Here is a 25,926-nt window from a genome sequence, read left to right as displayed (position 1 = left end):
ACTAGCACGCTCAAAAATAATGTGAAAGGCAGGAGCTTTAGAGAGGATTTGAAGAAAGACAGAGGGTGGTGTGTGCCTGGAGTGCATGGCTTTGGGAGGGTAGTTGAGGAGGAAATCCTCAGAGCCTTTAAAAAGCACTTGAAATACCATAATATTCAAGCCTTAGGTCTAGTGTGGGAAAGCGGGACGAGTGTGTGCAGAAGATGGTTTTTGGCGATACAGACTTAACAGATTCTATGTTTCAATTATTCTAACTGGTCTCCGATTCTTCAATTATGGGTGGTTGCCAACATTGACCAACAAGGTTCCAAACACTAAACAATAAAGTACTATTTTCAAGAGAATACTTGTACTACATTTAATAATTTTAATAAAATCAGCCACTATTGGTTATGTACAAGAAAAATGGAGTCATTCAAGGGCTTTGTAACGTTGGCTATACAGTTCAGCAGGTTTGTAAGCAACCAAGTGCCCAACCCAAAGGTGTTTGTACCTGAATGTTGAATAGCCTGTTGTACTGGTTAGCAATATGTCTGAAAGGTATTGGCTATTGCATCTCCAAATGGGATCAGTCAGCCAGAGGTGCTCAAGAACACAAACCCTCACCTCACGTCAGTAAATATTGATCAACAGTACAAAAGGTGGCAGTAAGCAATTTGGGTCTGTATTTCATGTTGGCAATTCGAAGTCAGAATGCAGACTTACATAGATAGGGGTCCAGTAATAGGTGAACTGCTTACATGGAGAGTGGTAACAGACAGACTCAATGTAAGAAGAAAGGTCTCCTTCTGTGCCACAACTATTCTGTGGAAACTCAGTGCATGGCACGTTTTGCTTATATTAAATAGTCTGACATGGTGCTGAGGAGGAATCTGAAATAGGAACTTCTGAAATCAGAAACCAGCTGAAAGTCAGGAAAATATTTTGTGTTGATGCAGCACCAACAGGAAGGGAAGAGCCAGCTGGGCCTGTCAGAATTACTGCTGCAAGTTACTTGAAGCATAAGTAAAGTTGCTTACCCAATGTGCTGGGGATATCTCCTAGTACGTGGGGGACGGGGGGGGGGGGGGCAACATTTATTTCTCAACCAACACTTTCAAAGAAAAACACAACTGATCACGTCTCACACTGGTGTCTGTGGAAATTCAGCTCTACAAAAGAAAAATCAGTTGGCCCGTTTGCCCAAAAAACAAATGACTGCAACTTAAACCCAGCAGTGAATGTGCAACCAAGGTATGAAAGACACCATATACTAAATGCAAATTCCTTCTAAACGTCACTGCACGAAGTCAATTTTCTAGTTTAATGAAGACATGACAAATCGCTTCGCAACACTGTCAAATCCTGTGAATGTGAAATACACAGGAAGCCTGAGATAAAGATCAGACAGCATTTGTAGTGAGAGAAATAGAGATAATGTTTCAAGTTGATGACTTTCGTCAGAACTTAACTGCTATTGGAGGGCTATTGCAAGGGTAACTGGATAGCATCAATGATACCCATTTCCTTTGCAAACCTTTGGAACTCCTGAGTTTCCAAACACCACAGTGATTTGTTTTGAATCAACTTGATGCACTCCACATCCACACTGGCTGATCTGACTAAAGAACACACCAGTGAACTAAATACATTGATCAGGACTTTGTACCAGTCTTTCAGAGTTCCCTACGCACACTCATCCCATGTACTTCACATAGGCAACTTCAGCTGCCTTCCGAAGGTACATAAGGCCAATACACCATGACATCCCATCATATCAGGCAATGGGACCCTGTGAGAGAACCTCTCTGGCTATGTTAAAGACAACTTGAAACCCATTGTACAGGGGACACCCAGCTTCTATAGCGACACTACAGATTTCTGGGAACATCCCTCGTCACAATGGACGCGTCAGCACTCTACACCCAGCATCCCCCACAATGATGGCATCACGGCAACAAGCCTCAGTACTCAACACCAACAACTGCCAATCTCCAAACACCATCCTACAACTCATCTGCTTTATCCTTGATCACAATGTCTTCATCTTTGACAACCAGTTCTTCATCCAGACACATGCAACAGCTATGGGGACCAAATGTGTACCCCAATATGCCAACATTTTCATGCACAGGTTCGAAAAGACTTCTCCTCCGATCAGGACCTCCAACCAACATTATACACCAGGTAAATTGATGACGTTTTCTTCCTCTGGACCCATGGTGAGGAGTTACAGAAACAAGTACACAGTGATATCAATGAGTTCCATCTCACCATCAAGCTCACCATGGACTACTCTCTAGTATCTCTCTCATTCTTGGACACATGCATCTCCATCAAGGATGGGCACCTCAGCACCTCACTCTACTGCAAACCTACGGATAACCTTCTCCAGCTTCCACCTGAAACATATTAAAACAGCCATCCCCTATGGACAAGCCCTACGCATACACAGGATCTGTTCAGATGAGGAGGAACGTGACAGACACTTGGAAGTACTCAAAGATGCCCTCATAAGAACTGGGTACGATGCTCAACACATGCTCAATGTGCCACAGCAAGGAACTGTAATGACCTCCTCAGGAGACAGACACGAGCTGCAACTGACAGGTACCCTTCATTATCCAGTACTTCACAGGAGCTGAAAAACAACACCATGTTCTTCGTGACCTACAATACATTATCAATGAGGACGAGCACCTCGTCAAGACCTTCTCCATGCCTACATTTCTCACCTTTAAACAACCACCAAACCTCAAACAGATCATTGTACATAGCAAACTGCCCGGCTTTCGGGACAACTCCATACAACACTGTCACGATAGACGCTACAAGATGTGTCAGAGTGTCAACATTATACATGGGGACACCACCCACCGTGTACGCGGCAGGTACTCATGAGATTCGGCCAATGTGGTCTATCTCATACGCTGCAGGCAAGGATGCCCTGAGGCATGGTACATTGGTGAGATGGAGCAGAGGCTACGGCAACAGATGAATGGGCACCGCACAACAATCAACAGACAGGAGGGTTCCCTCCCAGTTGGGGAACACTTCAGTGGTCCAGGACATTCGACCTCGGACCTTCAGGTGACCATCCTCCAAGGCAGACTTCGGGACAGAGAACAAGTGTCGCATAAACCAAATCATCCACCGACATTCTGCCATCTCCAAACGGACCCCACCACTAGGGATATATTTCCCTCCCCACCCCTTTCCGCCTTCCACAAAGACCGTTCCCTCTGTGACTACCTGGTCAGGTCCACGCCCCACAACAACTCACCCTCCCGTCCTGGCACCTTTCCCAGCCACCTCAGGAATTGCAAAACCTGCGCACACACCTCCTCCCTCACCTCCATCCAAGGCCCTAAAGGAGCGTTCCACATCCAAATTTTTAACTGCACATCCACCAATATCATTTATTGTTTCCGTTGCTCCCGATGCTGTCTCCTCTACACTGGGGAGACTGGACGCCTCCTAGCAGAGCGCTTTAGGGAACATCTCCGAGACACCCGCACCAATCAACCACACCGCCCTGTGGCCCAACATTTCAACTCCCCCTCCCACTCTGCCGAGGACATGGAGGTCCTGGGCCTCCTTCACCGCCACTCCCTCACCACCCGACGCCTGGAGGAAGAACGCCTCATCTTCCGCCTCGGAACACTTCAACCCCAGGGCATCAATGTGGACTTCAACAGTTTCCTCATTTCCCCTTCCCCCACCTCACCCCAGTTCCAAACTTCCAGCTCAGCATCGTCCCCATGACTTGTCCTACCTGCCTATCTTCTTTTCCACCTATCCACTCCACCCTCCTCCCTGACCTATCACCTTCATCCCCTCCCCCACTCACCTATTGTACTCTATGCTACTTTCTCCCCACCCCCACCCTCCTCTCATTTATCTCTCCACCCTTCAGGCAGTCTGCCTGTATTCCTGATGAAGGTCTTTTGCCTGAAACGTCGATTTTCCTGCTCCTCGGATGCTGCCTGAACTGCTGTGCTTTTCCAGCACCACTAATCCAGAATCTGGTTTCCAGCATCTGCAGTCATTGTTTTTACCAACAACGAAAAGTGGCCAACCAGAAATTGATAGCCAAGTTCAGTACCCATGGGGATGCCCTCAACTGGGACCTAGGGTTCATGTCACACTACAGGTGACCCCACTGCACCACAACACACATACCCCTACAGACCCATACACTCACACAGATCCTCTCTCATACTCACACGTATCCTCTCACAGACCTATACCCTTTTACACTCACACTCTCACAGGCACTTGTAACCCCGCACACAGCCTTATATGCACGTACATACACACACAGGTTTGCGGGTGAATTTGTACTTGCAGAATTATATTTTAGTTTGGTCAAAAACTGCACGAATCCACTTACAATTCTGTAAATCCCTATTTTAGATTAGAATCAATCTGAACATTAGGGCACAGACAGCTTCACACACGGGACCTCAGATGTTCAATGCATTAACAAGGCCTACATGGCAACTATTGTTAAAGTTTACTTGAGAATGTCACTTTTTAAAAGTTCTGGGATTTACAGAACTGAAACCAATATGTTCTTTCTAAAAGATGAGAGACTTAAACAATCAAGGTCTTTTTCAGTATACCATTTCAGTTACATCACACAGTAAACTTTAGCTATAAATTGTGTCTTACGATCTTATAATCCAAAACCACCTGAAGGAATGGCGCTCCAAAAGCAAGTGCTTTCAAATAAACCTGTCAGACTATAACCTGGCGTTGTGATTTCTTAACTAATTACATTCACAAAAACCAGGACATTTCCGATGTGACCAGTTACTGCCTTATCAGTCTACTCTCGAACAGTTTGGGTTCTACCAAGACCACTAAGATTCTGACCTGGTCCAAACATGACAGAAGAGTTAAATTCCTGAGGGGAGAGGAGAGTGACTGTTCTTTACATCAAAGCAGCAAATAAGAATAAAAGAAATAGGAGCAGGAGTAAGCCATTCAGCCCTCTATTCTGCTTTGCTATTCTACAACATCATGGCTCATCTGTCCCAGACCTCAACTGCTTGTGTACCAGTTCCTCATAGCCCTCAATGTCAGCTGCAGAGCCAGGGATGCCTGGCTGCAATCACAGCTGGCCAGGAGTGGGGACTTCTGGTATCAGCAAGGCAATGACTGAGCTGAGGACACCATTGCAGGGCAAGCGTGGGTTCAGGTGGCTACTAAAATTGGTCGAAAAGCGTGGCACTGAAAAAGCACTGCAGGTCAGGCAGCGTCTGAGGAGCAGGAAAATTAAATTTGCTGGCGCAATGATTTCATCAGAAATGTTGATTCTCCTGCTCCTCGGATGCTGCCCGACCTGCTGTGTTTTTCCAGCACCACACTTTTTGATTCTGATCTCCAGCATCTGCAGTCCTCACTTTCTCCTGCTACAGCATGGTGGCTCCTATGATGATCGCTCCAACACAGGGCAGCAGCGAGGCAATGGAGATCACTCTTCCAGTTACTAGAGGCTGGGCGTGATGAGGACTGGGTTGTAAAGACAGCTATTCTGAATCTTTTGTTTCTTCATTTTGCTAATTTTTTTCTGAAGAATTTCTTAAGAATCTGTACCCAGGTACTTTCATACGCAAGATGAATGTAAATGTAGCAACTTGCAAATTTTTTTTTACTGTACTCAGCATCATAGAGATGTACAACACGAAAACCGACCCTTCGGTCCAACTTGTCCATGCCAACCAGATATCCCAACCCATTCAGACCCACCTGCTAGCAGCTGGCCCATATCCCTCTTAACCCTTCCTATTCATATACCCATCCAAATGCCTCTTAAATATTGCAATTGTACCAGCCTCCACCACATCCTCTGGCAGCTCATTCCACACACGTATCACCCTGTGTCAAAAAGTTGCCCCTTAGGTCCCTTTTATATCTTTCCTCTCTCACCCTAAACCTATGCCCTCTAGTTCTGGACTCCCCAACCCCAGAGAAGAGACTTTGTCTATATACCCTATCCATGTCCCTCATGATTTTATAAACCTTTATAAGGTCACCCCTCAGTCTCTAACACTCCAGGGAAAACAGCCCCAGCCTATTCAACCTCCCCCGACAGCTCAAATCCCCCAACTCTGGTAATATTCTTGTAAATCTTTTCTGAACCCTTTGTTTCATATACAAGAACATTCATAACCCTTGGCACTGCATTGGTTTGGAGTCTCTCTCCATTTAAATGAGACTATTTTAAGATTTTTTCTACTGAAATACATGCCCTTACACTTTCCGAGATAAAACTCCATCTGCCAAATTTTTGCCCAGTCATTATGCTGATCCCTTGCCAATTCCTTAGGTCCTAGTCCTCATGACTTACATCCTGCTCTTGCAATACCAGCAACTTTGGATACATTACACTTTTCCCCCCTTTCCAAGTCATTGATATAAATTGTAAATAATTGAGTGCCTCAGGATAATTCTTGTGGCACTCCACTAGTCACATCCTTCGAACCTCTTAAAGACCCATTAATCTTCAGTCAGTGTTTTGACCAATCCTCAATCTGTACTAATTTCATTACACTCAATAATCTGAGTTCCTATCTTGTGCAATAATCCAACAGCATCCATTAGTTCTCATTCAAATGCCTGTTACATCCTCAAATAACAAGTAAATTTGTCAAACGCTTTCCCTTTCATGAAATTGTGTTGATTCTGTTTGATTGCATTAAGCTCTTCTCAATGTCCCGGTACATTTTCCTTAATAAAGGGCTCTAGCGTTTCCCAACAGATATGACCAAATGTGACATCAAGCAGCACTGTGAATGGGAATCGGAGGAACACTCTCCACTGGTTGGAGTCCTAGTTGGCACAAAGTTATTAGTGGAGGTTAAACATGTCAGTCCAACTGCTGCAGTGTGCTTGGTCCAAGCACCTTCAGCTGCTGTGATGCCAGAAATGAGAATCTCCCCATGACTTTCAACGCCTTCATAATCACCAAATCTTTCACTATCATCATCCTGGGGGATTACAATTGACCACAAACTGAACATGGTCAGCCACAGAAATACCATGGCTACAAGAGCAGATCAGAGACTAGGTGTCCTGCAGCGATTAACTCACCTTCTGACTCCCCAAAACCTATCAATTATCTACAAGGCACAAGTCAGGAGTGTGATGGAATACTCTCCACTTGCCTGGGTGAGCGCAGCTCCAACAACTCAGGAAGTTCAACACCAACCAGAAGATAGATTGATTGGCCACGTGCCCACTCAGTGAAACTTTCACTTCCTTTGCCATCGATACACTCTGGCATTGATGTATACCACCTACAAATGCGTGGCAGTAAGTGACCAAAGTTCTTTTGACAACACCTTTCAAACTTGCGACCTCTACCACCTTGAAGAAAAAGGACTGCATGGAAAGACCACCATCTGAGCCACACAGTACCGTGACTTGGAACTATACCATTGCTGACACTTGGTCAAAATACCAGAATACTCTCCCTAATAGCAACATGGTGGATCTACAACACATGGACTGCAGTTTGATTAGGAGGCAGCTCACCACCACCTACCCAAGGGCAATCTAGGATGAACAATAAATGACGGCCCAGCCAGCAAGACTAATGTCCCATTGAACAATTATTTTTTTTAAAATGCTTATTAAAATAGACTAGAAAAATGAATAAAAAGACTAAGTAAGACATAATGTCACCACAGCAGCTTCTAATAATGCTCAATACTTTCAAAGACCTCACCAGTAACTTTGGCTGAATAATGTTCCAAAGCCTCCCTTGTAATTTCTGTTTTCTAAAATTTGAAGTTTCACATTGCCAATTTATTTTCTCTAAAACACACCAACATGTCTCAATACAGAACACTTAACATAGTAAAAACACCAAGAGACACTGCTCAAGAAGCTGATTCTCTCTTTCAGGCAAAACATCGGATTTCGCAAAACTCCTTCAGTATGCCAGCCGCAAGTTTTGTGGAACGGGACGTGAATGCAAAACCTTCCGTGCTACCAACTGGGCCACTTTCAAGTATTATTTCAGAAGGAAACAATATAAAGGAGAGCTGAGAGAAATTCTAGACACCCAAGCACAAATGCTTCAGCAGGCAACATTTATATTATAATCAGGGCATATGTGTCCCACAAGTGTGCTAACCTAGTCATCTTCAAAGTCAAAACATTACATTCTATGTAAGAGAGCGTAGAAGAGGTTCAAAATAAATATTTTTCTGGGGTTTAAAAGTCGAACTGATTGCAAAGCCCCAGTGTGAACAGCCACCTACTACCGAGTCCCAAGCCACCACTTTACCAACTGCAAAAGGCTTGAGCTCAACCCCGATTGACATTACAACGGACAACACACACAGGGAATGCTACCTTACAGATGGAGTATTAAATTGAGGCTCCATCTTCCCCCTCAGGTGGATACCAAGTACTCCACAGCACTGTTTTGAGGAGGACAGGGGAGTTTGTGCTGAATTTTGGCCCACATTTATTCATCAATTCCAAAGGACAGATGAGCTGGTCATTTATCGGCATTCTTTTGGGATATTGACATGCTCAGATTTGCTACTGTATTTCTTCAAGTTCACAGGTGACTGCTTCAAAAGCATGTGAAACAGTTTGAGATGTCTCAAAGGGGTGAAGTACACCACAAGTTTGGGTTGTTTGGTAAACACGATATGCATATTCACAGCCAGCATTCTATCACAGGAAGGGCAAAGTTTAAGGTTTTATCTTTGCTTCCAGAGTTTGTGCTTCCACAGAACAGTCAGCCTTTGAGCAATAATAAGGACAGATAACACCATTAACTTGCTACAACCACAGTGGCATTCTTGCATCGTATATGAAAACCGAACTTTTGACACTGTTCAATTTGATTAGTACACATATGCTGATTGGGGTTTCCAAAGTACGTGTCACAATTAGTAGAGCAAAGGTGTCACACAAATGCACCGCACCCTCATGCGAATGACAGCAGGATTGCAATGAATCACCAGCACCCTCCGGGGAAAACACAGGAACCTAGAAATTTAGAAACAAATGTGGGGATTCTCAATGTAAACAGTGTTTGCTATTCTAACAGATCCTACTGTTACTATCAGAACGGTCATTTACTTAATGTAACTGGTAATGAAGATCCATGGAATTTATCTACAGCTAGGGTGCATTTCTACATTACCAAAGACTTGCCTGTATGGAGAACTGAGTGGTGAATTTTGGAACCCAACAAGTTAAACAAGGAAAAGTTTGCATTTACATGGAACCTTTTATGACCTCAGGAAGTCTCAAGTGCAAACTTGAAGAAGTAATTTTGAAGTTTAGTCACATGTATAGTGTAATGAAAGCTACAGCAATTTCCACACAGCAAGTTCCCACAAACTTGAGCATGATGGTGACCAGGCAATATGTTTCTGCAGTGCTCATTCGGGAATATTGGCCAGGACCCTGGCTGCTCAGTGGTAAAAGATGGTTGAGATGGAGTGATGGTTAGTGGGATGGGAAAAGAAAAAGAGGATGTGTTTGGGGTGTAGTACGTAAGTGGTGGTAACCAGCCCAAAGTCTCCAAAATGCAGAAAAAGCAGCCACTGGATAAACTGCCCTGCAATGCTCGCCTCTCTATAAGGCAGGTGGTAAACACCACTCAGCACGCTCTCATCATAGCTGGATTTGTACTGATGGCACAGCTCAAGTTATATTAAAGCAAAGTGTGGCATCAGCAGGTACAACAACTTGCTTTTCAAGTCAGAAGTCCCTGGAAAGGAAGGTAGTTGTATTTAGAAATACCCTTCACATCATTAGGACATCCAAAGGTGCTTCATAGACAATTACCTCTGAAACATAGTCATATATTAGTTTGAGAGGAAACAGAGTCAGGCCTTGTTCACATGAAACCACGTAACTCCACTAAACAATCAGTGACATGGAATGAATTTAAAGTGGCAGACAATAACAAATTGGTCAAGTTTGAGTATTGTTGGTTTATTCAACCATTAAATGACAATCATTGGTTCTTCTTCACTCCTTTTATTCAGTTGCTGGGGTTGCCCGCAACTTTGCCCGCAACTTTGCCACATAGTTCAGGACAGGTATTAGCAGACACACCCCTGAACTTCCCTCATTAGACAAGTACAGCTAATTTTACGAAGCAGCAAGTGAGAGTTATCACTTGCGACAGGAAATTCAATCGTACTGAAGGTAACAAGCACACACTAAACACAGTATCGCCGTTTAAATCTGAACCAACATTCCTTTGTCCTCACCACACTATAGTGTCTTGTAAAGCAGATAAACAGCATAGCCAAGTAATGTAGTCATACCAACTCCTCCTGGGCTGGAGGGCAGTTTCCCTCTCGCCTGCTTGAAATAACCTAGAAACCAGTTTCATTTCAACAATGCAATTACCAGGAGTTTTCAGCCTGAATTGATAAAACATCCAAACTCCTGATTAAACATGTTCACTACCGTAGCCGTGTAACTAGGCTGATAAATCATGCTAATTATTCTTTCATTGCACATCCCAGCTCTAGAAACTTTGAAAGGTCACATTATCCTGACTTGGAAGTATGTTGCTGCTCCTTCAGTATGACTGGGTCATAATCCTGGAAATCACAGCATAATGGCACTGTAAGTCTACCTACAGCACATGAGGTGCAGCAGTTCAGCTTAAAAGTAACCATAGTCCCAGAGGACCATAGGGATGTTTTGTCATGGGAAAGACATTGCTGTTGGTCAGTTTAACCTGAGGACCATCTTGACGCAGGCAAGGGATGAGGTTGCGAAGGTGGATCTTCATGATGACATCAGTCAGTACAGGAAATGTATCCACATACTGTTCACATCACTCTGCAATGCAAACCAGCCACCCAGCCAACTCAGCTAACCAACCCCCAGTTCTAAAGACAGCTAACCATCACCTTCTCAAGTGCAAGTAGGAATAGGCAATAAATGCTGGCCCAGCCAGTGAAACACACATCCCGTAAATTAATAAAACAAAGCCAGCAACTTTTTCTGCAACCTCTGCTGCTGACAGTGCTGTTGTGGGCCTACGGCAAGGTAATGACATGAATAGTGAGGCAGACCTAAGCCAGCATGAAAGTTTTTTCCAAATTGTATTCTATGCTAAATACTCCTACTCCTTTCCCTCCTCTCTGAAACCTTGCTGGATTAAAACAGGATGTTCTTTTTGAACTTATTTCAGCCATTACCTCACTACTGTTACCTCATTTTTCATGGCCTGACACCTGGCCCACCTCCACTCCAATTTACAGCCTTTAAAATTCAAAACTGAGCATCAATTGCTCTTCTTTCTTAAACTCTACACTGAAACCCTCTAGAATAGATCTGCGTATATTAAAAAAAGCAACAGCACCGTCTACTGACAGGAAACTGTACTGTGATTCCAGTGACTGTAAAATAATTAATGGTGACTTAAAAGGTCTATCGCTGCAGAGCTAAAACCTTGACAGCACAAAGCCAATATTTAATTTTAAAAATCACTACTACAAAGAATATTTTTTACAACGAGTGAGTAATAGAGACATACAAAATGGAAACAGGCCCTCTGGCCCAATACGTCATGTTGATCAGATTTCCTAAACTAAACTAGCCCCATTTGCCTGCGTTTGGCACATATCCTTCTAAACCTCTGTTATCCAAGTATCTATCCAAACATCTTTTAAATGTTTAATTGTATCCACCTTCCCCACTTCCTCTGACAGCTCGCTCCATATACAAACCACTGTGTGTGTGAAAAAGTTGCCCCCTCTGATCCCTTTTAAAACTTTCCCCTCTCACCCTAAATCTATTCTCTCAAGTTTTCAACTCCCCGACCCTGTGGAAAAGACCTTGGTTATTCACCTCAGGTATGTCCCTCATGATTTTATAAATCTCTATAAAGGTTAGCCCTCAGGCTCTCACTCTCCAGTGGAAAATGTCCCTGTCAATCCAGCCTCTCATTAAAGCAGTCTTGGGAACATCCTTGTGAAGCTTTGCAAACATTCCAGTTTTATAACATTCTTCCTATAGCAGGGTGACCAGAATTGTATGCAATACTCCAAATGTGCCCTCACCAATGTCTTGTACAGCTGTAATATGACGTCCAAATAACTATACTCAATGCTCTGACCAATGAAAAAGAGCACATCAACCACCTTCTTCACCATCTTATCTATCTGTGAGCCACTTTCAAGGAACTATGTATCTGCAACCATTGGTCTCTATTCAACACCTCTTCCCTCGGTTCCTACCTTTAACTGTGTTCGTTGTGCCCTAGTTTGTCTTAGCAAAATGCAACACCTCGCATTTTTAATGTGAATTAAACTCTATCTGCCATGCTTCAGCTCATTGGCCCAGTTGATCATGATCCAGTTGTATTCTTAGATAACATCCTCCACTGTCCACCATACCAACAATTTTGATGTCATCTGCAAATTTACTGAACATACCTTCTATATTTTCATTCAAACCACTTATATAACTGATGAACAACAGTGGACACAGCACCAATCCTTGCAGCACATCACTGGTCACAGGCCTCCAGTCTGAACAATAACCCTCTACCACCACCATAATTACATTTACAACTTCAGGCTGTGTTGGCAGTGCGAACAAATTGTGATACAGAAGGCAAAGGAAGCATGGTGAATGGAAAATAAAACAATAAAATTAACTCTGCGGAAGCATATTTTACTGAAGATGAGGATTTAGTGTCCTTCTGTCTATTCCACACAACATAAAATATGACCATAAGACATAGGACCCAAAGAAAAAGGTGCCAGAAATTAAGAAAAATAGAAATGGCTGGAAAAACTCAACAGATCTGTGAGAAAACAGAGTTAACATTTCAGGTGTAGTGACTTTCCTTCAGAAAGTTAAGACATAGGGTTAGACGTAGGTCATTCAGACCATTGGGTCTAGTCTGCCATTCAATACCTGATCTGATAATCCTCAACCTCACAATCCCTGCTCTTTTTCCACAAGCCATAATTCTCAGGTTTATCACAGCCTTGAATATTCTCAGTGACGTAGTCTCTAGATCTCTGTAGTAAAGAATTCTACAGATTCATTACCTTCAAGAGAAATTCTTTACCTGTCTTAAAGGTATAACTCCGTACTGTGAGATTGTGCTCTTCGGTCTTGGACTCCCCACAAGGGAAAATAACCTCTCCATGTCTACACTATCAAACCACTGAAGAACTTTAAATATTTCAATACGGTCTTTTCTCATTCTTCTCAACTTCAATGAGTATAGGCCAGACCTACTCAATCCTTCCAATAAGACTGTCCTTCCATACTTGGCATAGCCAAATAAACTTTCTCTGGACATCTCCAATGCCAGTAGGTCATTCCATAGATATAAGAAACCAAAACTATTCACTGCATTCCAGCTGTGATCTGATTGCATAATTTTAGTGAGACCTCCTTATTTTTATCCACAAAAGAACATTTCCAGATTTAGGGATAAATATTATTTTCCATAAGAGGGAAACCCACCACTGCTGTTCTTCAAATTGGTACCATGAGATATTCTCCTTTTACCCAAGATGGCAGACGGTCTGATAAAATAAAGAGAGTTCACACAGATGGAAAAAAGCAAACAAAAAATACAGCAGATCCTTGGTTAACAGGAGTATGGCATCAGGTATCAATTGCTGATCCAATCCTTTCCATCTACCCATCCCATAAATTCTGTTTGAACATCTTTTACAATCACTTTGCTCCAAGTATAAAGCTGTACCTGTGCAATTGCAGCCTCGTTGTCTGCCAGTCCAAGGAGGAAGATCCGCACTTTGTCGATTTTCACTGGGATGACCCTGCCCCTCCACTTCACCTCACTCATAGTGGCAGCATGCTTTGCTCTGGTCTGTGTTAGCAGTGACTTTGAAAAATGCACATAAATTAACGTCAGAATGAATAAAGTCTCAGAACAATATTTCTAATACCACTTGATCTCAACAAATCCTTTAGCATAAATGAAACAATGAGTCATAGTGAAAACTGCTCTAGGGATGAGTTAGCTTGGATATAGTGAGCCAAGTGGGCTTGGGATGTGCTGTAAACTCTGGATTAGTGGTGCTGGAAGAGCACAGCAGTTCAGGCAGCATCCAACGAGCAGTAAAATCGACGTTTCAGGCAAAAGCCCTTCATCAGGAATAAAGGCACAGAGCCTGAAGCGTGGAGAGATAAGCTAGAGGAGGGTGGGGGTGGGGAGAAGGTAGCATAGAGTACAATAGGTGAGTGGGGGAGGGGATGAAGGTGATAGGTCGGGGACAGAGGGCGGGTGGAGCGGAGAGGTGGAAAAGAAGATAGGCAGGTAGGACAAGTGATGGGGACAGTGCTGAGCTGGAAGTTTGGACTAGGTTGAGGTGGGGGAAGGGGAAATGAGGAAACTGGTGAAGTCCATCATCGGCGGTTGATTTGGTTTATGCGAAGGTTGGTAGGGTGGAAGGTGAGCACCAAGGGCGTTCTGACCTTGTTACGGTTGGAGGGGTGGGGAGGGCGGAGGTGCGGGATGTGGACGAAATGCGTTGGAGGGCATCTTTAACCATGTGGGAAGGGAAATTGCGGTCTCTAAAAGGAGGAGGCCATTCGGTGTGTTCTGTGGTGGAACTAGTCCTCCTGGGAGCAGATACGGCGGAGGCGAAGGAATTGGGAATACGGGATGGCATTTTTGCAAGAGGTAGGGTGGGAAGAGGTGTAATCCAGGTAGCTGTGGGAGTCGGTGGGTTTGTAAAAAATGTCGGTGTCAAGTCGGTCGTCATTAATGGAGATGGAGAGGTCCAGGAAGGGGAGGGAGGTGTCAGAGATGGTCCAGGTGAATTTAAGATCAGGGTGGAATGTGTTGGTGAAGTTGATGAATTGCTCAACCTCCTCGCGGGAGCACGAGGTGGCGCCAATGCAGTCATCAATGTAGCGGAGGAAGAGGTGGGGAGTGGTGCTGGTGTAATTACAGAAGATCGACTGTTCTATGTAGCCAACAAAGAGACAGGCATAGCTGGGGCCCATACGTGTGCCCATGGCTACCCCTTTAGTCTGGAGGAAGTGGGAGGATATGAGTGCCCACTCTACCAACCTTCGCATAAACCAAATCATCCGCCGACATTTCTGCCACCTCCAAAAAGACCCCACCACCAGGGATATATTTCCCTCCCCACCCCTTTCCGCCTTCCGCAAAGACTGTTCCATCCATGACTACCTGTCTCCCCTACAACACACCCTCCCATCTTGGCATCTTCCTCTGCCACCGCAGGAACTGCAAAACCTGTGCCCACAACTCCTCCCTCACCTCCATCCAAGGCCCTAAAGGAGCTTTCCACATCCAAAGTTTTACCTGCACATCCACTAATATCATTTATTGTATCCGTTGCTCCCGATGCTGTCTCCTCTACACTGGGGAGACTGGACGCCTCCTAGCAGAGCACTTTAGGGAACATCTCTGGGACACCCGCACCAATCAACCACACCGCCCCGTGGCCCAACATTTCAACTCCCCCTCCCACTCTGCCGAGAACATGGAGGTCCTGGGCCTCCGTCACCGCCGCTCCCTCACCACCAGACGCCTGGAGGAAGAACGCTTCATCTTCCGCCTCGGAACACTTCAACCCCAGGGCATCAATGTGGACTTCAACAGTTTCCTCATTTCCCCTTCCCCCACTTCACCCTAGTTCCAAACTTCCAGCTCAGCACTGTCCCCATGACTTGTCCAACCTGCCTATCTTCTTTTGCACCTATCCACTCCACCCTTCCCCTGCCCCCGACCCATCACCTTCGTCCCCTCCCCCACTCACTACGGTACTCTATTCTACTTTCTCCCCACCCCCACCCTCCTCTAGCTTATCTCTCCACCCTTCAGGCTCTGTGCCTTTATTCCTGATGAAGGGCTTTTGCCCAAAACGTCGATTTCGCTGCTCGTTGGATGCTGCCTGAACCGCTGTGCTCTTCCAGCACCACTAATCCAGAATCTGGTTTCCAGCATCTGCAGTCATTGTTTTTACCCTTTGTGCTGTAAACACCTATGGTTTTAACAAGTGGAACAAGTGGTGACTACACACCAGTGCAAAGCCTCATCAATAACTATAGGATACCGGAAACCAGAGATGTAGCAGCATTATCTCAGGTAGCACTCCAGCAGGGAAAGTAGCTGGATTAGTCACCCAATATGCTAAATACGATCTAATGAGGCAACTCTATAGCTGTGCATGCGGATGAGAAAGGATTTATACAGTAACAAAAACCAAAGCTTAAAATAAATGGTGCCAGACTGTTGAAAATAATGCTTTCAATCAATGATGTCAAGTGCAGGAGAGGTTCTCACTGTCAGGAACAGTCCTGATTAGAATTGGGGGCTGATTAAATCAAGTTTGAAGTGGTAGCCGAAGATTGTCATTGTTGACCAAACTGTAACACTGCAAGTTTAGCCTTGCTGCTGGACCACCCCAGAAGCATAGGATAATCCAATATACAAACAATTCAATACATCTATAAAAAGGTACTGCATCAAAAACATAATCCTCATTTTCAGACAGTGCAGGAAGAGTCCCGGTTTGAGCAATTGCGTATCCCCTGCTCTCTCTCACCCCAAACAATCAGCAAACAAAGCAAACTGAACTACAAACTTTGGAAGCAACTAATCAGGAAAGGTTAGAATTACAACCAATGAAATTTACCCTATTCAATTACAAACTGATTATAAACAGTACTCCTTACATCCAGCAACCCTCCAGTCTCTCCTGATTTCATTCGCATCTGAATCAGTTCTTTCATTGCAGACTGGTCACCTGTCAACAGAGAAAAGTTTTCTCCATAAATAAAGACTTCACATTTCAGCACTCACTGCTCTTCTCAGATGGGCTGTATCGTAAGACAGTTGGAGCATTCTGAAGCAATACTTCAGTTCCTGATTGGTCTACACAGATCCAAGTTTCAGGTCGTAACAAGTAACCTTTAAAATACACTGAACCACTGACTCCCACACTGAGGGAGAAGGCAGCAAAAGAGAGAGGGAATGAAGCAACAAGAAAGCTGATATATTGGGAGGGTCAAAGACAGAAGTAGCAAAACAATCACAAAAATCCCTATAGTGTGCAAGCAGTCTATTCAGTCCATAGCGACCTCTGAAGGAGCACCTTACCCAGACCCACTCCTGTACCCCTACATTTCCCATGGCTAATCATGGAGCCTGCACAAAGCCTGGACACAATGGGCAATTTAGCACGACCAATCCACCTAACCTCCACACCATCGGATTGTGGAAGGAAACTGCAGCACCCGGAGGAAACCCATGCAGACAAGGGGAGAACTTGCAAACTCCACACAGACAGTCGCCCAAAGGTGGAATTGAACCCAGGTCCCTGGCGCTGTAAGGGAGCAGTGCTAACCACTGAGCTGCCGTGCCACCCAAACGTACCTAAAGATTGCAATATACCCTCTGAAATGTGTCAATATGTCCAGGGTTTTGCTGGCAGTTGCTGAGATTTAACGTTGAGATTAGGCTTCGAGGAGAATATTTCTCACCTTGGACTGTGGGACATATATGGCAATGCCAAAAGATAGGTTGCTGCACTTTGGTTATAATGATGCCACACACCTTGATGCAGAACAATGTTAACATCTGACCTGCAAGTGTGTGCGCGCGCGAGAGAAAGAAAGACACTAGGAGAGTGAGAGGGATAAAATTGTGAGAAGTTCATTTTAACACACCTCACCAAGCTTGAAAAATTTCCAAATTTATGGTAGGAACAGCAAGAGGAAAAATGAATTTAATGTCATGAGTTGCCCAGGACCACATCTGATGAATGTCCACATGCACAAGTTATTGGAGATATACTGTGGAAATCCAGAGCTCCGAGATGAACACAAGGGCTTCAGAAATGGAGTGGAGATTGGTGCATCAACACAATCCTACGGGAAGTATAGGAATAGTTCAGCTTGTCAAGTTGAATGCCTCATTGGGACTTTGTTCATGATCTTACCTATATTATAATCGCAGTAACGTATATTAGGTGAGATCTCCTCCACACGCTGATGGTATAATACCGCCTGTTCATCTGTAAATGCACTAGCTAACTTCTCATAGATTGTCCTGTTGAACACAAAGGCAAATTAGCGTCAAAACTTCCATACTGCATGTAGCTGGGCACTGGAAAAGTGCTGCATGTGCAAGTGTTTAACTGGTCCAGCTTAAATAATGGAGGCAACAGACAGTCACTTGGGAGGCTGTGTATTTACTACCCAACTTTTGACAGTGCTCATTGCTTTTCAACAACAACATACATCAATGCAGTGCTCGATCATGGAAAAACACTGCAGGCTGTTCCGGTGAGATAGACAAAAATTGAGACTGGTTGACCAAACTAAAGAGAAAAGCAAGAACTGCCTGTCATAAAGTGGCTTGTTTCACTTGGAAGGTAGAACTTAACATACTCTAAACAACAGGAAAATAGAGGTAAAGAGATTGGACAAGGAATACCAGAGATAGGGCCTATATGGTTAAAGGTATGACCAGCAATGGTAGGGGGAGGCAAATGGGACGCATAGCTTATGTATGCACATTGCTTAAAAAAAATTATATTCTAGTAAAATGCGATGGTTTTTGATGTTTCAATTTGCATGTTCAAAATTGAGAAAAACAGTAAGCAACAGTCAAAAACAACCCAGAAGAACAAAACACTGTGGAGATGTGAAGTGGCACAAGCTGGTTACAATGTGTTTGTTTTTCACCTCCCCACTGTACAGCATCCCATACCCGATGAGTAAACAACAGGCAGCACTAGCCACTGATCTGCTGGATGACCAACTTTTCAGTCTCAGTAGCTCAAGAAGTAGAATTGTCAGCTACCCTCACCTCCAGATCAAGTTGGCAACTGGAAAACCCTTTCACAATAAACTGTCTTTACTAAACACAGTAAATTACAGACATATCAACCTGCAGATGTTAGCGGTACCTGCTGCGTTAAGTCCAACGCTGGTAGATAAATTGAGGAAAATAGGAAACGATCCCTTTGACCGACGCCTCTGAAGAGTAATTCAAATATACACCCACCCCCTTCCCCACTGCTTCACTGGAATGCACTGCCTGAGAGTGGGGTGAAGACAGGGAAAACCGAGGTTTTCAAAGGGAATTGGATCGTTATCTATATAATAAAACATTGCAGAGCTATGGGGAAAGGGCAGGGGAGTAGGTAAGCCAAGTTGTTCTTTCAAAGAGTGAGCATTGACACAACAGGCTGAATGGCCTCCTTCCATGCTACAACTATTTACTACTCTAACATCATTCATGAGAAATCCTGCCCCACCCACCTCCATGTTTCAGCCTTCCGCAAACCCTGTAATGAAGAATATCAAAACGATTGCTGCCAAAGATAATGTATCTTGGTCTCGGCATTGAGGTGGTTAGGTCAAGGTGCTTAGAACTGACAATGCCCACATCATTCAACAAAATATCTTCAACAGTCATGGAATGACTTGGCTACCACTAGTCTTGGGCTACTGACAACTAGGTAATAAACATCTGAAGAGAAGTTCCAGATTATTCTCCGAAATTTCCACATCTGCTCAGTCTCCCCAACCATCAAGATAACGCACATCACCATTAACCAAAGGGTTACCAAAAATAGCCACATCAATAAAGTGCAATAGGAACAGGACGTGGGTTTGATATTCTGCACTGTGAGGTCAGTCAATGAGCCACTCAAAGTTCCCTACAATATACAAGTCTCAAGTCAGAATAGTGGTATTATAATACCTCAAGAACTTTAACACTAATCAATTGGTACATCTGCAAAGGATGTGCACCCCCCATGCTTTTACTGCAACATGCTGGTTGTAGTATGAATGATTGACTCATTCAGCTGACTTTGACAGTACTTCTATATCCTGAAAGATCTAGAACGGAGAACAAGAACAGCAACGAAATGAAAATCCATTTTTTGAAATTAGAGATAATTCTGCTTGGACATTTATCGTGCTTTCATTGCAAACCGAACTTAACTCTCTTGCTGGTTGTCATTGGCATAATGGCTGAAGTGCTGCCAGGTGGTATTCCATCATCACCATGAAAGATGGCAACACATGCAGAATGCCAACGTTGACTGCATTCCCAAAACCAATGAAAAAAACCTCATACCCCCAGGACCAAACACGAAGCAAGACCATGGCATGATATTGACAGGGAAGTGGAAGGCAGTGGGAGGCATAGAACAGAACCACACATGGTGCACATTGAGAAGGTGAACACAAAGGAGTGCTGCTGTAAAAATGAAAAATCACTCACTTGCATTTGTGCAGAGCCTGCATAGCACTTTTCCAATCCTGTAGCTCAAAACTCAGCATGCCCTTAAGGTAGGCAGTGTATGCCTGAAACAAATGCAAAGCAGTCAGCACAGGAAGCATCCGTTATGATATAACAACAAACAACAGAGCCATACAACACTTTAGCCCATCAAACTGAGTAACAAAACAGAGATCACAGGCAAAGTGTTAAAAGCAGGTTCCCACTGTAGTTTCATACTGCTAGGTGATGAACAAAGATGCGCAATACACAGAATCAACAGAGACAAACCATTTGCCACAACTAATGTGTGCTGATTCCATATAGGCTTCTATCTCTTCTGACCATGCACTGATCTCTCTCCAGTAACTCTCACTCATGTCTGCAACAAGTCACCTCTCTGTCACCCCATGAGACAGCCAGAGATAACTTATTCCTTGACCAGCTGCTCTCACGGTACTATAAACTGTGCCAGCAAGAATTCAATGTGTAACAACCTTGTCTTTTCATTTTAGCGTTCGTTAAAATGCGTGTAGTGAAATGAGAAAGAATTGTTTCAAAACCAGTTTTTTCAAAGGAGTTTGCCTAGTTTGAAAGTTACCTGATAGCCATGGCAAGTATCATAAACAGTTGTTTCTAAACATAAGGGGGATCCAGAAGGGAATTAGAGTTTTAATTAGTATGTTAAATTCTGCTGGTTTATAATGGCTAACCTGCAGCGAGAGCTTAATAACTTGTAGAAAATAATAATAGTCACTCTTGTTTGGTACAGAACCTGATCTGCAGTTTCTATCAATATAGGTCTGAAAAGCAGGTAACTTTCAGCTGTACTTATTGTAGAATCTTTAACTTTTGCAATGAATCTAGAAATAGCAGTGCTACCCTCACGAGTTGCAACTATGGACATCTGACAGGTCTGTAGAGTTAGTCTCCAGTTTGAGAAGATGAGAAGTGTCCTGAATATGGAATGGGTATCCTTATAGTCACTGTCATGGTGAAGCAATGGGAGGGCAGAATATCCTGCTTGATACATAGGAATAATTGACGACTCACAGAAAGATCAGAGTAAAAGCTCCAACAGAGCTGATTAGTAAGTAGTTGCTAAGGTCAAGTACATCTTCACAACATCTAGTGGCTTATAATTTCAACGGGCTACATTCTGTAATAACAAGGAACAGGAAAAAAAAAGGCCCTGGAGAAACTGACATTATTTTATATTAAACATCTTCCAAAAGGGTTATAATTTAAAGGTAGTAGCAATACAAACTGGACAGGTTATACTTGGACAGGACTGAGACTGATATCCCAAGGGGAGTATTTGCCAGCCTGGTTGGGGAGGATTTAAACTAAATTGGCAGGGGATGGGAACCTATACAAGGAATCAGAGGAAGGGGACAAGAATGGAAGACAGGAAGACGAATAAGTGACACACAGAGGAATCAAAGGCCAGAACCAACCAAGGCCATACTAAAAAAAAAGCAGGAACAGGAGAAGGAACATTAAAATGACAAGCTTTAAGACTTTATGCCTGAATGCTTGGAGCATTCAAAACAAGGTGGATGAATTAATCACAGAAATAGATATAAGCAGGTAAGGTATAGTTGGGAATTACCGAGACATGGCTGCAGGATGACCAGAGATGGGAACTGAACATCTCAGGGTATTCAGTATTTGGGAAGGACAGACTAAAAGGAAAAGGCGGTGGAGTTGCATTCCTGGTTAAAGAAAATATAAACACAATATTGTGTTTATATATCAGCATAGACAATGTCCAATCAGTGCGGGAAGTGAGAAATACCAAGGGACAAAAAACATTAGTGAGGGTAGTATATAGATACCTAAACATAATGTTGGGAATGGCATTAATCAGGAAATCAGAGATGTATGGGGTAACAGAACATCTGTAATTATGGGTGACTTTAATCTGCATATAGACTGTGCAAATGAACTCAGTCACAATACTATAGAGGAGGAACTCCTAGAGTGTGTATGGGATGGTTTTCTGCACCAACATGTTGAGGAACCAACTAGAGAACAGGTCATCTTAGACTGGATGTGATGCAGAGAGAAAGGAATAAAATCGGTAATGTTGCTGACAGAGAGCTTTTGGGGATGAGCGACCATAATACGGAACTGAGGTTGTAGATTCATTTGCTGAGCTGATGTGTTTTTCTGCAGACATTTTCTCACCTTGCTACGTGACATCGTCAGTGTGTCTTCAATAAAGTGTTGGTGCTCTGTCCTGCCTGGTATATATGTGTCTCTGTTTTTTAGTACTTTTGGTTCTGTGCCTGAGTGATTCATAATGTAGAAATCTTTATCAGGATGGAGGGGGAGGTAGTTGATTCTGAGACCTGGGCCCTGAACCTTAATAAGAGTAACGACGATAGTATGAGGTGTGAGTTGACTATGGTTTGGGATATTATTGATAGGAATGACAACAGGTAGGCAATGGCAAATATTCAAAGAGGTTTATTCCTGTCTGGTGCAAAAGTGCAAAGAGAACATTGGCCAAACCACGACTTATGAAGGTACCTAAAAGGAAAACAATAGAGCTGAAGCTTGGGAACAGTTTAGAAGTCGGCAAAGGAGGATCATGGGATTGACTAAGGAGGGAAAATAGAATATGAAAGAAAGCTTGCAAGGAATGTTAGAGACAACTGTAAAAGTTTCAACAAGGTACACAAAGAAAAAAGATTGGTGAAAACTAATGTAGACCCCTTACAGTCAGAAACAGGGAACTTTGTAATGAAGAACAAAGAAATGGCCGCCAAAGTAAATTCGTGGTTTACTCCCCTGCCTTCATGATTGAGATCTCAAATAACATAGCAGAAATGATGGGGAAAGTAGGGTTTAGTGAGAAGGAGGAACAACCAAATCTGTTCTAGTAGAGAAATGGTGTTTGATGGGATTGAAGGCTGATAATCCACAGTGCCTGATAACTCAAATCCCAGAGGACATCAGTGGTCAACTTCTGAGGTTCTTCAGACTCTGGAACAGTTCCTGCAGATTGAAGGCCAGCTAATGTAACCTTACTATTTAAAAAAAGGAGGTAGAGATAAAACAGGAAATGATAGATCAGCGAGTCTGATATTAGTGGATGTGCAAGTAAAACTTTGATGGATGTGGAAGGCTCCTTTAGGGCCTTGGATAGAGGTGAGGGAGGAGGTGTGGGCGCAGGTTTTACAGTTCCTGCGGAGGGAGGGGAAAGTGCCAGGATTGGAGGGTGGGTTGTTTAGGGGCGTCTCCCTCCCCCACTCCAACCTCTCACCCTCACAACGCGCAGCCCTCCAATCCCTCTGCTCCAATCCCAACCTCACCATCAAGCCAGCGGATAAAGGGGGCACAGTGGTAGTCTGGCGCAGTGACCTCTACACCGCTGAAGCCAAACGTCAACTCGAGGACACCTCTTCCTACTGCTCCCTCGACCATGACCCCACCCCCCATCACCAAATCATCATCTCCCAGACCATACAGAACCTCATCACCTCAGGAGATCTCCCACCCACAGCTTCCAACCTCATAGTCCGGGAACCCCGCACTGCCCAGTTCTACCTCGTTCCCAAGTTCCACAAGCCTGACCACCCTGGCCGACCCATTGTCTCAGCATGCTCCTGCCCCACTGAACTCATCTCTCCCTACCTCGATACTGTCCTATCCCCCCTAGTCCAGGAACTCCCCACATACGTTCGAGACACCACCCACGCCCTCCACCTCCTCCAAGACTTCCGTTTACCTGGCTCCCAACGCCTTATCTTCACCATGGATATCCAATCCCTCTACACCTCCATCCGCCATGACCAGGGCCTCCAAGCCCTCCGTTTTTTCCTCTCATGCCATCCCCAACAGTACCCTTCCACCGACACTCTCATTCGTTTGGCCGAACTGGTCCTCACCCTTAACAATTTCTCCTTTGAATCCTCCCACTTCCTCCAGACCAAAGGGGTAGCCATGGGCACACGTATGGGCCCCAGCTATGCCTGTCTCTTTGTTGGCTATGTAGAGCAGTTGATCTTCCGTAATTACACTGGCACCACTCCCCACCTCTTCCTCCGCTACATTGATGACTGCATTGGCGCCACCTCGTGCTCCCGCGAGGAGGTTGAGCAATTCATCAACTTCACCAACACGTTCCACCCTGACCTTAAATTTACCTGGACCATCTCTGACACCTCCCTCCCCTTCCTGGACCTCTCCATCTCCATTAATGACGACCGACTTGATACTGACATTTTTTACAAACCCACCGACTCCCACAGATACCTGGATTACTCCTCTTCCCACCCTACCTCTTGCAAAAATGCCATCCCGTATTCCCAATTCCTCCGCCTCCGCCGGATCTGCTCCCAGGAGGACCAGTTCCACCACAGAACACACCAGATGGCCTCCTTCTTTAGAGACCGCAATTTCCCTTCCCACGTGGTTAAAGATGCCCTCCAACGCATCTCGTCCACATCCCGCACCTCCGCCCTCAGACACCACCCCTCCAACCGTAACAAGGACAGAACGCCCCTGGTGCTCACCTTCCACCCTACCAACCTTCGCATAAACAAAATCATCCGCCGACATTTCCGCCACCTCCAAACAGACCCCACCACCAGGGATATATTTCCCTCCCCACCCCTTTCCGTCTTCCGCAAAGACCGTTCCCTCCGCGACTACCTGGTCAGGTCCACGCCCCCAAACAACCCACCCTCCAATCCTGGCACTTTCCCCTGCCACCGCAGGAACTGTAAAACCTGCGCTCACACCTCCTCCCTCACCTCTATCCAAGGCCCTAAAGGAGCCTTCCACATCCATCAAAGTTTTCCTTGCACATCCACTAATATCATTTATTGTATCCGTTGCTCCCGATGTGGTCTCCTCTACATTGGGGAGACTGGGCGCCTCCTAGCAGAGCGCTTTAGGGAACATCTCCGGGACACCCGCACCAATCAACCACACCACCCCGTTGTCCAACATTTCAACTCCCCCTCCCACTCTGCTGAGGACATAGAGGTCCTGGGCCTCCTTCACTGCCGCTCCCTCACCACCAGACGCCTGGAGGAAGAACGCCTCATCTTCCACCTCGGAACACTTCAACCCCAGGGCATCAATGTGGACTTCAACAGTTTCCTCATTTCCCCTTCCCCCACCTCATCCTAGTTTCAAACTTCCAGCTCAGTAACTGTCCCCTTGACTTGTCCAGACTTGTCCTACCTGCCTATCTCCTTTTCCACCTATCCACTCCACCCTCTCCTCCTGATGAAGGGCTTTTGCCCGAAACGTCGATTTCGAAGCTACTTGGATGCTGCCTGAACTGCTGTGCTCTTCCAGCACCACTAATCCAGAATCTAGGAATTCTCTGGCTGTTCTCTGTTTGGCTTGCCCTATAATAATAACAGATGCCTAAGGGAAAGACAACGGAACGAGGACATGCCGCAACCCAAAGGACTAGCCACACTTCCATACATCGGGAGCATTTCCGAACTGACAGCCCGACTACTGCAACTAATAGGACTCATAACAGCACATAAACCAACAGCCACTCAGACAACAACTCACCAGAACGAAGGACCCGATACCCAGCACGAGCAAAACCAATGTAGTGTACACAATCCCATGCAAGGACTGCACAAAACACTACATAGGACAAACAGGAAGACAGCTAACGATCCGCATCCATGAACACCAACTAGCCACGAAAC

The 25,926-nt window shown here is 44.6% G+C and overlaps 1 protein-coding gene across 1 annotated transcript in view; it reads right to left on the bottom strand.

Moving 5' to 3' along the window:
• Window positions 1-25,926, bottom strand: part of srp68 (signal recognition particle 68) — a 63,467-nt gene that overhangs the window by 31,750 nt on the left and 5,791 nt on the right. Inside the window, 4 exon segments of the mRNA XM_072558178.1 lie at window positions 13,709-13,849; window positions 16,678-16,748; window positions 17,943-18,052; window positions 20,243-20,325. Coding sequence (XP_072414279.1) covers window positions 13,709-13,849; window positions 16,678-16,748; window positions 17,943-18,052; window positions 20,243-20,325 — 405 coding nt within the window.

Source organism: Chiloscyllium punctatum, chromosome 39 (assembly GCF_047496795.1).
Source record: "Chiloscyllium punctatum isolate Juve2018m chromosome 39, sChiPun1.3, whole genome shotgun sequence".
Lineage (NCBI taxonomy): Eukaryota > Metazoa > Chordata > Chondrichthyes > Orectolobiformes > Hemiscylliidae > Chiloscyllium > Chiloscyllium punctatum.
The sequence above is the reverse complement of the archived record's forward strand: the minus strand, read 5'-3'. Positions and strand labels throughout refer to the sequence as shown.